Below are 15,968 nucleotides of genomic sequence, written 5' to 3'. Positions count from 1 at the left end.
TTTCACAGCAAAACTTTATCTGATCCATGGGAATACAGGAACCTTCCCTGTACTGACTATCATGGTTTCTCTTACAGTTCTTTGATTCATTTGGTTCCCCACTAAAGTCTAAGCCATGCGAATTGGATGTTTTTAACTTTGCCTCTCCAGTTTCTTCGTGGTAGATACTGATATATTTGTTGTGTTTCTGAATAAGGCAGACACTCCATTTCTCACTTTGTTCCCCTCCTAATATGTGAAAGCCCAAGGACTCGCTCTACAGATTGCAGCTTCTGGTTTCATTGGTGCGACTTAAAAGTGAGGTTGAATAATTAATTTAACAGCCTTTACTGCTGTTACTCTGTAGTCAAACTGCGTGGAAGTTTGACCAGAATCCATAGTTGTTTGCATCAAGGCTTTCCAAACATGCCCTGTTTAGCTCAGCTCCATGATACCTGCCATCGACACAAAGCAATCAGTAAGATCCAGGAGCCCCAAAGTCGGAGACGGATATAACGAGTGCCTAAGAGCCCCGACAACTTCGCAGTCTGGTGAACTAGGAAGCTTTGGACTGCGCGTGGAAGAGAGCAAGAGCCAAGCCTGGGAGCTTGGTCTAGAAGTAAGGCCCGCCTTGCTCAGCATATCTTGCACAGCGCGTTTCTAGAACCTCTGGGCTCAGAACCAAAGCGGTTAGAGACGCCAAAAAGGACGAAGGAGGCGCCGGGGGCTGCGTGCAGGGCTTTGTTCCAAAAGGTTCCCCTTCTTGCACACAGCTCCTCCGGGACCCTGTGCCCGATCCGATCCCTTCCTGGTCCTCCCGAGCGGTGACCATTCCCCCGCTGATTTGGAAACCCCTAGTTGCCTCGGAATCGCACCAGGCCTACGCCGTGCCGGCTCCGGCCGGAGACATCAGTACTTTCTGGCCCGCGCAGTGGAGGAAAAGGCTCGAGAATATTCCATGAGCCTCAGCAACCCGGGCTTGCCCCCATCCCCACAAGGCCATTCGACACAGCCCTTGCCGGCCCGAGCGCCCCCGCGCCGTTGCCGGGTAACCGCGGGGCGGTGGCAGGGGCCGAAGGGGCGGGACTTCCGGCGAGTGACGCGCCCGGGCTCGGCTACAAAAGACGACGGCTGCGGCGCGCCGGGCGGAACTTTCCAGAACGCTCGGTGAGAGGTGGAGGAGCGGCGGCTGCCCGAGCTGCACAGAGTTACGCGCTCCTTCCCACTCCCCCACTCGGCCTCAGCCCGCTCACCGGTGAGTTTCAACCCTCGCGCTTCTCCTAGTCTCCTAGCTGAGGCTGTTAGCGGCACCAGGAAGCCGGATGGAGCCGCAGTTGGGAGGCGGTTGGCTCCGCGTGGGCGGGAGGGTTGTCGGTTCCTAGATTCATAATTCCATTTTGGGAGGGCCGGTGTGGTGCCCCGGCAACCTATCCTCATGTCGCTGGAAGAGAGTCCAAGACCTTTCTTGAACCTCCCCTGCCTAACTTAAGCTCTCCAAGGAGCTGCCTTAGGTTTTCCATCCGTGCGCGCCCCCGCGCCCCTCGGCGCCCCTCCGCCTGCGCTCGCTCCGGGTGGGCAATTCTGCGCGCACGCGCAGGAGTGAGGCAGGGGCGAGGGGCTGCGAGAGGAGCCGGGCGGAGGCTGCAGCTTTCGCTTCTCCTCTCCTGTCTCCCCTCCCTCTCTTTGTTGAGGGCAGGGCTTCCCCCTCCGCCCCTTCGATCCAGGGTGGGAGGGAGAAAGGAAGGAAACCTTCACGGTCGGCACCAAGTGCAAGGGGGAATCTAAGGACGATTAAACTACGCCGGCCTGCGGGCCGAGAGGGGTTCGGCTGTGAAATTGGGGAGGTTGTAAGCAATGTGACCAAAAAAAAAAAAAAAAAAAGGACAGAAAAAAGAAAAAGAAAAAAACCAGTTAAGAGCTCCTTCCCCAGTAACTGGAACTGGGGGCTTGCTTTCTGGAACCAGTTTCATAAATCCCTCCCTCACCCCTGTGTACCTCAGTGTCCCTTAGGGGCGGTGTATGGCATTTATCAATGTACAAAGACAGTGAAAATATAATAACCGAAGGAGTGAACCTTGGATTACTGTTGTCAGTCACCTCGGGGGAAGGGAGACCGGAAGAATCCAGATTACAATCATGTTAACTTGTCAGTACGGAAGCTGTAGTGTGGGAGAGAAGGAACCAGCTGCTAGAACGCTTTTGAATTCTCCGATGATTTTTCGCTTACATTTTGTCTACTAGAACTTGTAGCAGAATTATCACAGGAATTGTTAACTTTCTGTGAAGTTGAGCGGAAGTGGTGGTTTTAAAGTCAGATTTGACAAAGAACAGGTCGCTGTGCCCTAGCCCTGACTTTACTAATTAAAAACTACCAGTTGAAAGCTGGTTAAAATTGCATTTTATTTCAGGCTGTAGAAAATGGTGAAAGAAACCACTTATTATGATGTTTTGGGGGTCAAACCCAATGCCACCCAGGAAGAATTGAAAAAGGCTTACAGGAAACTGGCCTTGAAGTACCACCCTGATAAGAATCCAAATGAAGGAGAAAAGGCAAGTAATATTCTTTGCCAATGTGTATAATGTTTCTATTACTAAATTGAGTGTTTAGTGTAGTGGTCATGTTTGTAACTTTTTTTTTTTTTTTTTTTTTTTTTTAAAAGAAAATTGACTTTCTTTTTCTCAAATAGTTTAAACAGATTTCTCAAGCTTATGAAGTTCTCTCTGATGCCAAGAAAAGGGAATTATATGACAAAGGAGGAGAACAGGCAATTAAGGAGGGTGGAGCAGGTGGTGGTTTTGGCTCCCCCATGGACATCTTTGATATGTTTTTTGGAGGAGGAGGAAGGATGCAGAGAGAAAGGAGAGGTAAGAAAAATTTAGTACATGCAGCAAATTACAATAGCTGTTGATCAAAAATTTTTTTAAGAAATCACTTATTTTAAGTGCTTGTTGATTTGTGTAATATTACAGACTGACCCATAAACTGCTTCTGTTTGATTTCTGATTTTTTTTTTTTTTTTTTTTTGGTGGGGGGGTGCTGGGGATCGAACCCAGGGCCTTGTGCTTACAAGGCAAGCACTCTCTGAGCTATCTCCCCAGCCCCCTGATGTATTTTTTTAAATGAGATTTGGTGTAACTAAAAATAGCTAAGCCAATCAAGTGGTAACAAATGAGTGCTTTTAAAGCCCTTGGTTGGACATATCCAGCTCCCTCAGGTTACCAAACATGAGTTAAGGGAACAAAGCATAGTAACAGAATTTTAAAACCCTTTTGCAAATCTTGCTTGGTTCCCCCAGCTCTGGAACCCATGGTACATATCTTTTTCAGTCAGGTGAGTGAAGTTCAAAAATAAACTATTCAAGCTCATACCGCAAAGCAAATAGTAGAGCTAGCATTGAAAACACGAACTCATTAACGTTATACAACCCATCGTCTATTTAATCTTTATTTTCTCAAAATATGTACATTGACTACTTATCAGAGAAGTAGTCTGTAGGCTGTACAAATATTGTCGTAGCATTAGTGTTCAGCTCAAGAGAAGGCAATCTCAGTTCCCTATGTAGTTTATACAAATAAGGGCAGATGAGTAGATGAAATTTTTGGTAGAATAAATAGGCAAGCCATTAAATTTCACTTTGATCTTATAAAAGTTCAAAAAGGCTTGGGAAATTGTTCATTCGGTTATTTTGTTTTTATTTTGGGATCATTAAGGAGAGGATTATGTTAAGTTTACAAGGAAGAAAATCAGAACTCTAAATCACTTGTTTAATAAATCATTAGGTGGTTTGTCCTACAGAAAAGTATTTGTAGTTTTGGGGGTTTTTTTGTTTTTTGTTTTTTTAATTTATCTTTTTTAAAATAAAGAATTGGCCTAAAATTTATCACTGCAAAATCCTACAATCCTATGTGACTTCAATCATTTGTCCAAACTCTAGAAATTTATTTTTTCCTTCCCTGTACTTTCCACATAAAGTGAACTGGGAGTGGTGGTATATGCCTTTAATTCCAGACACTTGGGGAGTCTGAGGCAGGAGCATCACATGAGCAACTTAGCAAGAACCTGTCTCAAATTGAAGAAGAGCTGGGGGTGTAGCACAGAGGTAGAAGACTCCTGTACTGTAAAAAGAATTGGTAAGAAAGGTGGCTTTCAGCATGCCAAAACCAACTACATGGACTCTTTGTGATATAGAATCCAAAGGTGAAGGTAGGAGCAGAAGGATATAGTTATTAGTGCTTCACATTTTATTTAGGAAGTTAAAATGTTCAGTAGGCATGTTGTACAGAAAAGAGTTTGAGAACTTGTTTTCAGTTAGGCATGGGTAATACCATTGGTGGATAAAGTCCTTGTGGAAGAATCATTAGCTAGAAACTTATTAACCATTGGTGAAGGGTTTCATTTCTGTTGTCTTACTGTCCTTATGTGATCTCAAACCTCCACTCCCTGTTCTAATATAAAAGTGATGTGTAGCGCTCCTTTGAAAACTCTGATCACCTGAGGATCTTTAAATATAAATTTGGGACAAAAAAGAAAATACAATTCTTCAGTTGCAGTAGTTATTACATTTTATTGTGTGCCCACTAAGCACTTGTGACTAGTGGCTGCTGTAATTGGACAGTACAACTATAACATTTCCATTGCTGCAGAAGGTTCTGTTGGGCCAATGCGGTTTTAAAGGTATGAGAAATTTATCCTTTAAAATAACCAGTGCTGGCCCTGTGGTAAATGTGCTATTCCTACTGAATCAGGAAGAAGTAGGAATTGATATTTCAGTGGTTCTCAATATTGGCTTCCCTGGCCAATCTTGATTAGTAGGAATTTTCTGTGCTAAAGAATGTTTGGATGAAGTAATTGACTGTGTTGCTCAATGTCAGAGCTTCAAAGAAGATATTGGCACAGAAATAACATGTTTGAATTACTTGTGAAATGTACCTGGCTGGGGTTGTAGCTCAGTGATAGAGCACTTGCCTAGCATATGAGAGGCAGAGTGTTTGATCTTCAGCACCACATATAAATAAAGGTCCATTGACAACTAAAAGAAATTTTTTAAAATTAAAAAAAAAATTAATTTGGAGGTAATATCTTTGATTGCCATTATTTCTGAAATGGTACATGGGTGTCCTTGGGCAGGTTATGTATGCTCTGACCCAGTTTTCCTCATCTGTAAGTATATCACAGTTTGACAATCATGTGATAACTTTCTGTGAGTAGGTACTTAACTGATGATGGACCCTTATGAGGCTCATCTTTCATTATTCCTTACCATTTTTTTATAGTGCCTTCAACACAAATGAGATAATAGTATCTTAGATGAATTTTTAATGAGTAGTGTTTTGTTCTAGGTAAAAATGTTGTGCATCAGCTCTCAGTGACGTTAGAAGATTTATATAATGGTGCAACAAGAAAACTGGCTCTGCAAAAGAATGTGATTTGTGACAAATGTGAAGGTATAGTCTTTTAATATCCTTTACATAACTGAGAATGGAGCTGAGACTGTAAATAGTTAAAACTGACAGGTATATATGCACTACTGTAACTGCAGCTAAACTTACATATAATTTTCTTTTAAACACTTAAGGCCGAGGTGGTAAGAAAGGAGCAGTAGAGTGCTGTCCTAACTGCCGAGGTACTGGAATGCAAATAAGAATTCATCAGATAGGACCTGGAATGGTTCAGCAAATTCAGTCTGTGTGCATGGAGTGCCAGGGCCATGGGGAACGTATCAGTCCTAAAGATAGATGTAAAAGCTGCAATGGAAGGAAAATAGTTCGAGAGAAGAAGATTCTAGAAGTTCATATTGACAAAGGTGAGTTCTGATCCACTTCTAGAGTGAAGTCTTAAGTGCTGTGGCAAGTTTAATAATACTATTAATTTCTAAAGCACTTTCTTAATTAGATTATATGTATGATTCTGAAACCCCTCAGTGTAACAGTCATTTTCTGGCATAAGTGGTTCTTTAAATGGTTGAATAATGTTCCATCCAAACTTAATTCCCGTTGCACCGTAATTCTTTCACCTTTTAAAATTAAATTATACTTAAGCTCTATACCCATTTTTATATTTTTAGGAATTATTAGATTAAGGGAACTGCATACTTTTAAGGATTTGAGAAGAGGGTTTAAGTGAAGAATGGTCTCATTCAAATTTATGTCTTAAACTTTGGAGCATGTTTAAATGTTCTTAATTGTCCACTTCTTATTTAACTCTACTGCCCATTATTGTTTTAAAATGCTGTGCTATATTTCTCTTTCTTCTCCCCCGCCTTTTTATTTCCCCCCCTCTCTTTATTTCCCCCCCCCCCTCTTTGAAAGGCATCTCACTGTGTTAACCAGGCTGGCATCAAACCACTGGGCTTAAGCCATCCCTCTGCCTCAGTCTTAACTGGGACTGTAGGTGTGTGCTGCCATGCCTGTCACAATGTTCTGTTTTTTTAATTGATTTGTAAGGACTTAGATTTAGATGACTTATACTGTTTTTCTGGCTTTTCAGATTTTATGCTGTAGACCTCTCAGTTTCAACCTGATGGGCTCTAGATTATAACTACTTAACTATTTTTGCGCATTTTAGGATTTAATTATTTTGTCATTTTCTCAATTTTGTCAACTAAAAATTTTAGATGTATTACAGCAATGCATGTTTGTTTTAGAAATGTGTGCAACCCTAGAGAAAAAGTTTGTGAAACAGTCAACATTATGGTAATGATCTCTTTTAGAGTGCCATTATAAAATGAAACTAACATTGTACCTACCAAGCTGGAATTGTTAATATTATGAACATCTTTCCATAATAATATACAACTCATGTTAATTTAAGTAGCTACTTTATTAAAGTTGCCCTCTGTTGTGCATCTCCAGATTCAGCCAACCTTGGGTTGAAAATGTTTGGGGAAGAATGTATTTGTACTGAATTATAGGCTTTTTTTCCCCCTTATTTCTTTTTTTTTTTTTTTTTTTTTTTTTTTTTGGGGGGGGGTGGTGGTGTGCTGGGGATCGAACCCAGGGCCTTGTGCTTGCAAGGCAAGCACTCTACCGACTGAGCTATCTCCCCAGCTTCTCCCCCTTATTTCTTAAAACAATACAGTAAAAAAACTAGTTACAACTCTCTTTTTTTGCAGTGCTGGGGATTGAACCCAGGGCCTTGTGCTTGCAAGGCAAGCACTCTACCAACTGAGCTATATCCCCAGCCCTAGTTACAACTTAATTGTATTAGGTGTTACAAGTAATCTAGACATGATTAAGTATGCAGGAAGATGAGGTTGTATGCAAATGCTGCATCATTTTATTGTGTAAGGGACTTCATCCTTATTTTGGTATTTGAGGCTGATCCAGGGACCAATCTCCTGCTGATATCAAGGTATAACTATATTCTACCATATAAATCATGATATTCCCCTCTCACCCCAGTGCCATATATTGGAAAAATTTTAATTTTTCTTAGCCAGATAACTTTGACATATTTTCACAAATTTGATTTACAAATTAATTTGACCCATGATGAATAGGACTTACGCTTTGAGTTTTCCTTTCTGGTTCAATGCCTTCTCTTAAACACAGCAGTATATACTTAGAGTGTTGATTGCAAATGAAGTCAATAATGCTGTGCTCTTTTCATTGAGAGCAGCCAAGAAAAATTAGCTGAATTTAATTGCTTTACCTGTGTAACGAGAGTAGCTTTGCCTCGTATATAAAGACAGATTATTAAATTTTGTCAGTGTGCAGCACTGACTGGTATTATGGTTTTAAGTCCATATTGGAATATTTGTGTATTAATTTTGCTTTAGAATAACAATGGGGAGAACCTGTGGAAGTGTAATACATAAAATATTAATCATGGGTTAACCATAGAATCTAGATTGATCTATGGAAATGCATTGTGCTGCTGACTGTATTTGTATGGGTTTAATGTTTTCTATACTATAAAGTGGAATCATAACTGCTTATGTTCAGTGACCTTGGTAATCATTGGTTCAGTAGTTTACTGCTGCAGTATGATCTGCAAACAAGGTTTTCTTACATAAGTTGTGTTGGTGGTGGTGTTATAGCCTTTACTGGACTAAAGTTATATGGGATAGAGAAGTGGAAGTTGATAAGAATCTCAGTAAAAATATTGATCTTTTAAAAATATCCTGCTGGAAAATCATCTTCCCTGTGTTTTTGATATTGACCACAGCAAACCTTCTCCCCCCCTCAATAGTTTGGGTTGTTGTAGTGTTGAGGGATCAAAACCAGAGCCTTGCTTGCATATGTTGGGCAAGTGCTCTACCATCAAGCTGCACTCCCAGACCCAATATACACATTTTTTAAATATTTTTAATCTAGATTCTCTTTTGTAAATAGTACAGTAGTGAGAAGAAAGTTGATTTACTGTTAGACTTAATGTAAGTAATTTGAAAAGAATTCTTAAATGTGATACGGTGGAAGTAGTTAACATTTATTGTTTATAATGGTAATTTGCCAGTTTGTTATTAGCATAGGTATTTTGCGGGGGAGCACAGTTTATTGCTTTGCAATTTTGTGTATAGCTTGAGTTTTCTCTTATGATGGCCCTCTCATTTTCTTTAATGTGATAGTTTAGGCATTTTTGCTTAAATCCTCTCAGCAGCCCTAATGAGGTAGGTGTCTTTTTGAAGAAGTTGAAACTTAGTTCCCCAGAGTAGTCCGACAACTAAATAGCACCTCGGAGCTTTGAAGCCTTGTCTGCTTGCTTCTAGTGTTTGTTCTCTGATAGCTTTCTTCTAATTAAGAAGTCATTAGGGCTGGGGAGATAGCTCAGCTGGTAGAGTGCTTGCCTCGCAAGCACAAGACTCTGGGTTCGAACCCCAGTACTGCAAAAAAAAAAAAAAAAAGACGTCATTAGTCATTTCTGTGATAATTTAACATTCACAGATTTTCATGTACACACAAACACATCTGTGTGTGTTAATAGATTTTGCAGTTCTCAGCTCAGTGGTGGATGGATGTTCAGCAAGAGTACATATTGCTCTCTTGTTTTTAGGCATGAAAGATGGACAGAAGATAACATTCCATGGTGAAGGAGACCAAGAACCAGGACTGGAACCAGGAGATATTATAATTGTGTTAGATCAGAAGGACCATGCTGTTTTTACTCGGTAAAGATTCAAATGACATCTTGTGTATTTGGTGGTATTTATTTGTTTTAATTTAAATGAGCTTTCCATTACCCTTAGAACATTATTTCTCAAAATCCTAATCTGAAACTTGAAAGTTGTGTATATTAATTAGGAGATATTTTCTGTGAACATGAATGGTAGCAGGTGGCTGGAAGGAAACATCCCTAGACAAAATTTTTTCCTCAGTCTTTGTATAAACAGTTACAGTAAATGTCATAAAACTTTCAAGTATTAACTATCTAAAACCATCTCAAAAGAAACAAAAGCAAACAAAAGTTTGGGCTCTAGTGGTAGTTCGAGTCTACCACTTTAAAATATTTAATACTGAGAGAACTTGTTTAGAATGAATTACATGGGGATATTTCACAAGTGTCTCAAAAATAATGAGAAATGCTGCCAAGTTCAGAATTAGATATATCAGTAAGGAAATTCTTCTATCCTTGAAATTAAGTAATTAATTTCACAGAGCCTAAATAATCTAGGACCCAGCCCAGGTCGTTCCAATTTGAACACTGTAATATTCTCTGTCCCTGATGTGTAGATTTTTAAAATATTTTTTAGTTATAGATGGATACAATGCCTTTATTTTTTATGTGGTACTGAGGATCAAACCCAGTGCCTCACAGGTGCCAAGCAGGCACTCTGCCACTGAGCCACAACCCAGCCCTGTGTTCACTTTCTTTAAACCTCATCCTTGTGAGAATTGATCTTTCCCAAGAAACCTGATTTTAAATTAGGTAATGAAGCAATTCAGGAATGTTAAGTGGTACAGGTTACCAGAATGTGTGGAAGGATTTTTAATTTAAGCCTTATCCAGGAATTGATGTTCCCAGTTCTTAGCTCTTTTCCATTTGGGGGTGGGGGAACAGCTATATGTGAAATGTGCCCTATCTTTTACTAAAGAAGAAAGCAATGCCCACTGTGGTACTTTAAATCATTGGTAGTTTGAGAGATGTAAATATGTGCCATGTTTGCATCGATACAGACGAGGAGAAGACCTTTTCATGTGTATGGACATACAGCTGGTGGAAGCATTATGTGGATTCCAGAAACCAATATCCACTCTTGATAATCGAACCATAGTCATCACCTCTCATCCAGGTATGGTAACTTGATGAGTTTTTCTCTCTTCTAGTTTTCCTGGTCTCCTGATAACTAAGAAGTAGAGGCACTTGGAGGAGATACTGGTGTTTTTCCTTCCTCTATTGTATATCATTCCCTGGGTTGATAGGAAGCCAAAAGGTCTTGCCTCTTTTTTGGTTGCCCCTGGAAAACTCATAAACAGAAGAGACTAGGATTGTTTTGTCACATAAATTAACTCCTATCAATTAGGACATTTCCTTTGTTGTGTTCCTTGCCTTGTAAACATAGAACCATACTTAACTTGACTTTGATGTTTTTAGGTCAGATTGTCAAGCATGGAGATATAAAGTGTGTGTTAAACGAAGGTATGCCAATTTATCGTAGACCATATGAAAAGGGTCGCCTAATCATTGAGTTTAAGGTAAGTTATAATACTCAAGGGTATTTGAGAATGGTTAGCTTATTAAAATCTGGTACAGAATTAACATTTTGAGTGCCAAATAGCCACATTTATGTTCCCCCTTGCATAGAAAGAAATACCTTGATCTCTTAATACTACTACCTACTCCTATTACATTAAGCATATTTATTAAGTTGGGGATAGGTTTATTTGCATCACTAAGAAACTTTTAAAGTCAGAAGAGTTTTGTTAATCTCTTAAGGATTAGACATTTCCAAAGGTGAATTCTTATGTTTTAAACATCTGTTCTCTGAGTAAAGCAATGCTAGAAGAAGCAATTTTTGTTTTTGTTTTAAAGACCTGGCTTTTGCCAGGTAACTCATGAGTTATTCGTGAGATTGAGGCAAGAGATCACAAATTCAAGACCAGCCTGGGCAACTTAGATCTTCTGTCTCAAATTTTTCTTCAGAAGGCTGGGATATAGCTCAGCACTTGGCCTTAACAATTAGCACAAGGCCCTGGGTTTAATCTCAGTACAGCAAGAAAAAAAGATGACCTGACTTTTGTCATAATTCTTAAACTAGGGTTCACAGTGTTGGCCTTTAGCGTATTCATTTAAAAATTATGTATTTCGGGGGGAAATGGATTCATGATACTTTAAGAGGCTACTGATGAAATCAAATTAACAGTAGAGATTTCTTTTTGTAGGTAAACTTTCCTGAAAATGGCTTTCTCTCTCCTGACAAACTCTCTTTGCTGGAAAAACTCCTACCTGAGAGGAAGGAAGTAGAAGAGACTGATGAAATGGATCAGGTAGAACTGGTGGACTTTGATCCAAATCAGGAAAGACGGCGCCATTATAATGGAGAAGCATATGAGGATGATGAACATCATCCCAGAGGTGGTGTTCAGTGTCAAACCTCTTAATGGGGCCAGTGAATAACACTCACTGCAGGCATTTTATATGCAGTAGTGAATGAGTGAAGGACTATAATCATAATATGCTCACTACTTGCTATTGTTTTTGTTTTAATATTCAATTATAGTAGTGTTTTAAAAGTTAAATGAAGAATAAACGCAAATATAAAAGCTCTGACTTTGCCCTGTATGTATGATGACTTCAGTGTGCAAGAAGTTGTTTAATACCTGTAAAAACTACTTTTAAAAAAAGTTCCCCTGGCATCTGTTAGGCCATACCTTGTAATTGATTTCAGCTGTGTATGTGGACAAACTTAGACTGAAATACTAGGTATATGTGTTGGTTTCAGTGTATGACCCTTCATTGTTAAGCTATAAAATTAAAACTGTATTTAACTGGCAATCAGAAAAAGAAAACTTAATTTGTAGAGGAGTGTTGGTCTGTCTAGTTATTTGTATTAAGTGGGATTCATTGTGATGCCTCTGCATTCTATTGCCTCAGCTTACTTGAAGGTGGCATAACGTATAATTTCCCTTCTGGTATCAGTGAAAGAAATGATACTTTTCTAAAGAAGGTGTTTATCATTATATGCTGCTTCTTAAGGGCTTGCACTTGTAGAATTGCATTCCCTTCTATTGTGCCATCTTTTAAAAAAAAAAAATATATATATATATATATACATACACATATATATATAAAATTGTGTTGACCGGTCCTGGTTACATTAATTTTCCCTTCTCTTTGGACAATGATAAGCCCTCGTAGTGAATTCCAGAGCTGGATAACATAGAAATTAAAATGAAGAGACCTATACATGGAGAAGTAGTTTGCATGTATAATATAGGAAGGTGTTCCTTAGGTATGTTACAGGCTTACTTTAAACCATTTGACTTATGCTCCAAAGTAACTGTAATTTGATGTTGGTAGTCTAGCGAATATGATGAATAGCTTTAACTGTATGTTTAAGTCATCATATGTTCACACGCTTAAATCTGGATATCAGAATTTAAGCAATTCTTGAACTGTATGAATGTCTCCTTAATACACTGATTATAAAGCATTTCCAGTGTGTCACTACAGGCTTTTTTTTTCCCCCCCTCAGATCATGAAACCATTAGCTTCTAATTAAGATACATAGCTTCATTTTACTTAAAATTAGTAACAAACTTACTAAAAGATAATTAAACGTTTCATATTAAACATGGGTGGGGAGTGAAAGTGGAGGGTTGACTTGTTATGAGTCAAGAGAAAGGGGCTTTAAAAACTAGTCAACCTGAGGGTAGGAACTTTTTACCTTAAACATTTCTAACCTGGAAGTAACCTGAAAGTTTCCTTCGTACACTAAAAAGGAGAAACTAAAACTTGGGATAAAAAATGATACCCAAATCTTCAGTGTTGGTTTGGCACTGGTTCTCAATCTTGGCTACGATTGAAATTACCTGAAAAACTAAAACTGATCTATTCCCACTTTCCAGGGATTTGGATATAATTGGGCTGGGTGTACATGAAGTTGAAAACCATCAACACAAGGGTAGTACTGTATTAGTCACCTAAGACAGTATTGTCATTGACAGGAGGACTTCCCAACACGGTGCATACTGTATTTCATAGCAGTTTCTCAACAGTGGAAAAGGAATCTCTACAACCGCAGAGTGAATGCTAGCAAGCTGCACAATACAAAAATGCTATTCTTGGCACCTTCATCTTTCAAATTTTGTCATCTCATCCACCTTTGGAGACCGGTTGCAAGAACTTAAACACGTTTTTCTATGGGGAAACTATTCTGTAGTCTACTGGCTTCTCAAATTTGAATGTGCTTTCCAGGCCCCACCATCAGTTTGACGCTGTAGGTCTGAGGTAGGACCTAAGAATTTGTCTTTCAAACGAGTTGTCAAACAACGTTAAAAAACCAGTGTTGTGGACTGGGGAGATAGCTCACTCGGTAGAGTGCTTGCCTTGTAAGCACAAGGACCTGGGTTCGATCCCCAGCACCCCCCCACCAAAAAAAAAAAAAAAAAAAAAAACAGTGTTGTAGCTTAAGTAAAAGCTAGCAACAGCAAAGACAGGTACAGATTTTGTAATTTATTTATTTCTACTTCCCTCACTACCTGTGGTTTGCTTGGGTAAATATTTTAACAGAATGTGGAGAGACCATCCATGGATTCTTTGCCTTAGCCCAAACCTAAAAATTGAGCAAAAGAGCAAGACAAAGCTTGAGGCAAGGAGAGGGAAGAAGTGAAGCTCTGGAATCATCTGGTTTTCAATGTGTGCTCCATGCAAGTTGTGTCATTAAGGTATATAAGTCTGGAAATCGTTTCTTCCTATTTGCAGAGTCTTAGTAGAAGAATCTCTCTACTAAAGTGGTTCTGAGACCACTTTAAGGCATGATTGCATAGTAAGCTAGAGCTCAATAAAGGCTATATTAGCAAAAATACAGATCGAGAGAACATCTAGTGAAGAGGATATTGTACCTGATATTTCATTTGTCATTTAAAAATGTTAGTTTAAAATACCTCGGTTGGTATTTCACGTATTAAGTAGGGGAGGATAGGACATATGTCCTTATTCTAATGGACTTTGATGTCACATATTTTTGAGTGTATGTGCTAAAGAGGAAGGAGTGTCAATTAAGTCTGGTGGGCCTAGGCAGAGTACCTCCCAGGAACCTAAACCCATATAATTTCGAAGGAAGTGCACATTGATCCCTGGCACCCTTAGCCTCTGCCATCACGCTAGTAACATGATCCTGACTGGGGGTTGTTTCTCTTCAGGTCAAGCCCAGGGCCTCCTGCATGCTAGATGAGCATTTTAGCACCAAGCTCTTAGTCCAAGGCTGTGGGTTTTGTAAAGTAAAAAAAAAGTAGCACCACCTGATCTTCAGCCCCTAACCCCATGTCGTTGGTAAGTGGGGTGGGCACCCCTGCCAAAATGGCCTAGACTCAGGTACTGCTACCTCTTTTTCTGTAGAACCAGGGGCACCCAAAAGAAAAGTGTTGGCTCCCCTCCTGGCCAGGCTGCCACCCTAGTACAGACAGCTGGCCAGTCTTAAGTCCCTCTCTTCAGCCCTACAGGGCTGGCCACACGGGCCTTTAGAAAGAAGACACAAGACAATGAACATGCATGCCCCTTTTTTTTTGTGGTGCTGGGGTTTGAACCCAGGACCTTGTACTTGCAAGGCAAGCAGTCTACCAACTGAGCCATATCCCCAGCCCTGCACTCCCATTTTTTAACCCTATCTTCAACTTTGTGCGAAACAAAAGGCAAAATATTTAATTTTGTTTGCTTGTTAAGATACATAGATACATGCATTATGTTAATTAAAAAATGTAATGGCTTCCAATCCAGGCTTCTGCCTGGTCGACCTCCCAAGACTACCAATTTGTCCAGCATTTGCCTTGCTGCCTCACTACTTTGCCATTCCTGGAAAGGTTCCCTCTCCTGAGATGTCAAACACCTACTGTTCTATTTAGTTACATGACAGCAGAATGCATTTTATATATTCTTTTTCAGTTGTAGGTGGACACAATACCTTTATTTTATTTCTATGTGGTGCTGACACTGGAACCCAGGGCCTCACACATGCTAGGTGAATGCTCTACCACTGAGCCACAACCGCAGCATTTTGATTCATTGTACACAAGCGGAATACAACTTTTCATTTCTCTGGTTGTACATGATGTAGAGTCACACCATTTATGTAATCCTACATGTAATGATTGTCTCATTCCACTATTTACTATCCCCTGCCCCCTCCCCAGCACTTTTTCCCCCCAGTACTGGGTACTGAATCTGGGAGGATGCTCTACCACTGAGTTACAGCCCCAACTCTCTCACCCCGCACACGCCCCTTTATTTACTAGACAGTCTGGCTAATTTGCCTAGGCTAGCCTCAAACTTGGGATCATACTTCAGTTTCCAGACTCACTGTTTTACAGGTATGTGCCACTGCACTTGGCTTTCAACTAGCATTTTTAAACATCAAAATAACATCAAATGACATCTTGGACAGAAGCTGCAGGTTTTGTGGCAAAGGGGAAATAGGTTATGGAATGTGAAAGGGATTTCTTAATGCTGAGCAGAATTCAGCTAGTACTGAGCATTACATGCCAGGCACAGGATCATGCTGCATTTCAAGTCACAAAGGTAAACTAAAGGGCTGAGAATGTAGCTCAGAGGTAGAGCATTTGCCCTAGGTTCAATTCAAAGGACCATTTAAATAAATAAATTAGGAGCCAGGTGCAGTGGCACATACTTAATCAATATTCAGGAGGCTGATCAGGGCAAGAGGATCACAAGTTCAAGTCTAACCTGGATAATTTATAGTGAGATCTTGTCTCAAATGAAAAGAGTGCCCCTGGGTTCAATCCCCAGTACTAAAGAGAGAGCCTGTGTGCAGAGGCACAAGCCTGTTATATCAGCAACTTAGACTGAGGCAGGAAGATCACAAGTTCAAGACCAG

General features: G+C 39.9%; 1 protein-coding gene across 1 annotated transcript; it reads left to right on the top strand.

The window, feature by feature from the left end:
* Positions 1–1,085: 1,085 nt before the first annotated feature.
* Dnaja1 (DnaJ heat shock protein family (Hsp40) member A1) lies at positions 1,086–11,686 on the top strand. The gene is made up of 9 exons (XM_047525014.1): positions 1,086–1,234; positions 2,388–2,529; positions 2,667–2,844; positions 5,320–5,424; positions 5,556–5,783; positions 8,972–9,086; positions 10,093–10,208; positions 10,511–10,611; positions 11,299–11,686. The coding sequence occupies exons 2-9, from the start codon at positions 2,398–2,400 to the stop codon at positions 11,515–11,517; spliced, it is 1,194 nt and encodes a 397-aa protein (XP_047380970.1). The 5' UTR covers positions 1,086–1,234; positions 2,388–2,397; the 3' UTR covers positions 11,518–11,686.
* The last annotated feature ends 4,282 nt before the right edge of the window (positions 11,687–15,968 follow it).

This window comes from Sciurus carolinensis, chromosome 14 (genome assembly GCF_902686445.1).
Source record: "Sciurus carolinensis chromosome 14, mSciCar1.2, whole genome shotgun sequence".
NCBI lineage: Eukaryota > Metazoa > Chordata > Mammalia > Rodentia > Sciuridae > Sciurus > Sciurus carolinensis.
Note: the sequence above shows the minus strand (reverse complement) of the source record. Positions and strands in the feature narration are given on the sequence as shown.

Excerpts from the sequence above, each read along its gene's own strand:
- Dnaja1 (XM_047525014.1), top strand. The coding sequence starts at position 2,398 with ATGGTGAAAGAAACCACTTATTATGATGTTTTGGGGGTCAAACCCAAT. Across the intron at positions 2,530-2,666 it reads ATCCAAATGAAGGAGAAAAG|TTTAAACAGATTTCTCAAGC; the intron begins GCAAGTAATATT and ends TTTCTCAAATAG. Across the intron at positions 5,784-8,971 it reads AGAAGTTCATATTGACAAAG|GCATGAAAGATGGACAGAAG; the intron begins GTGAGTTCTGAT and ends TCTTGTTTTTAG.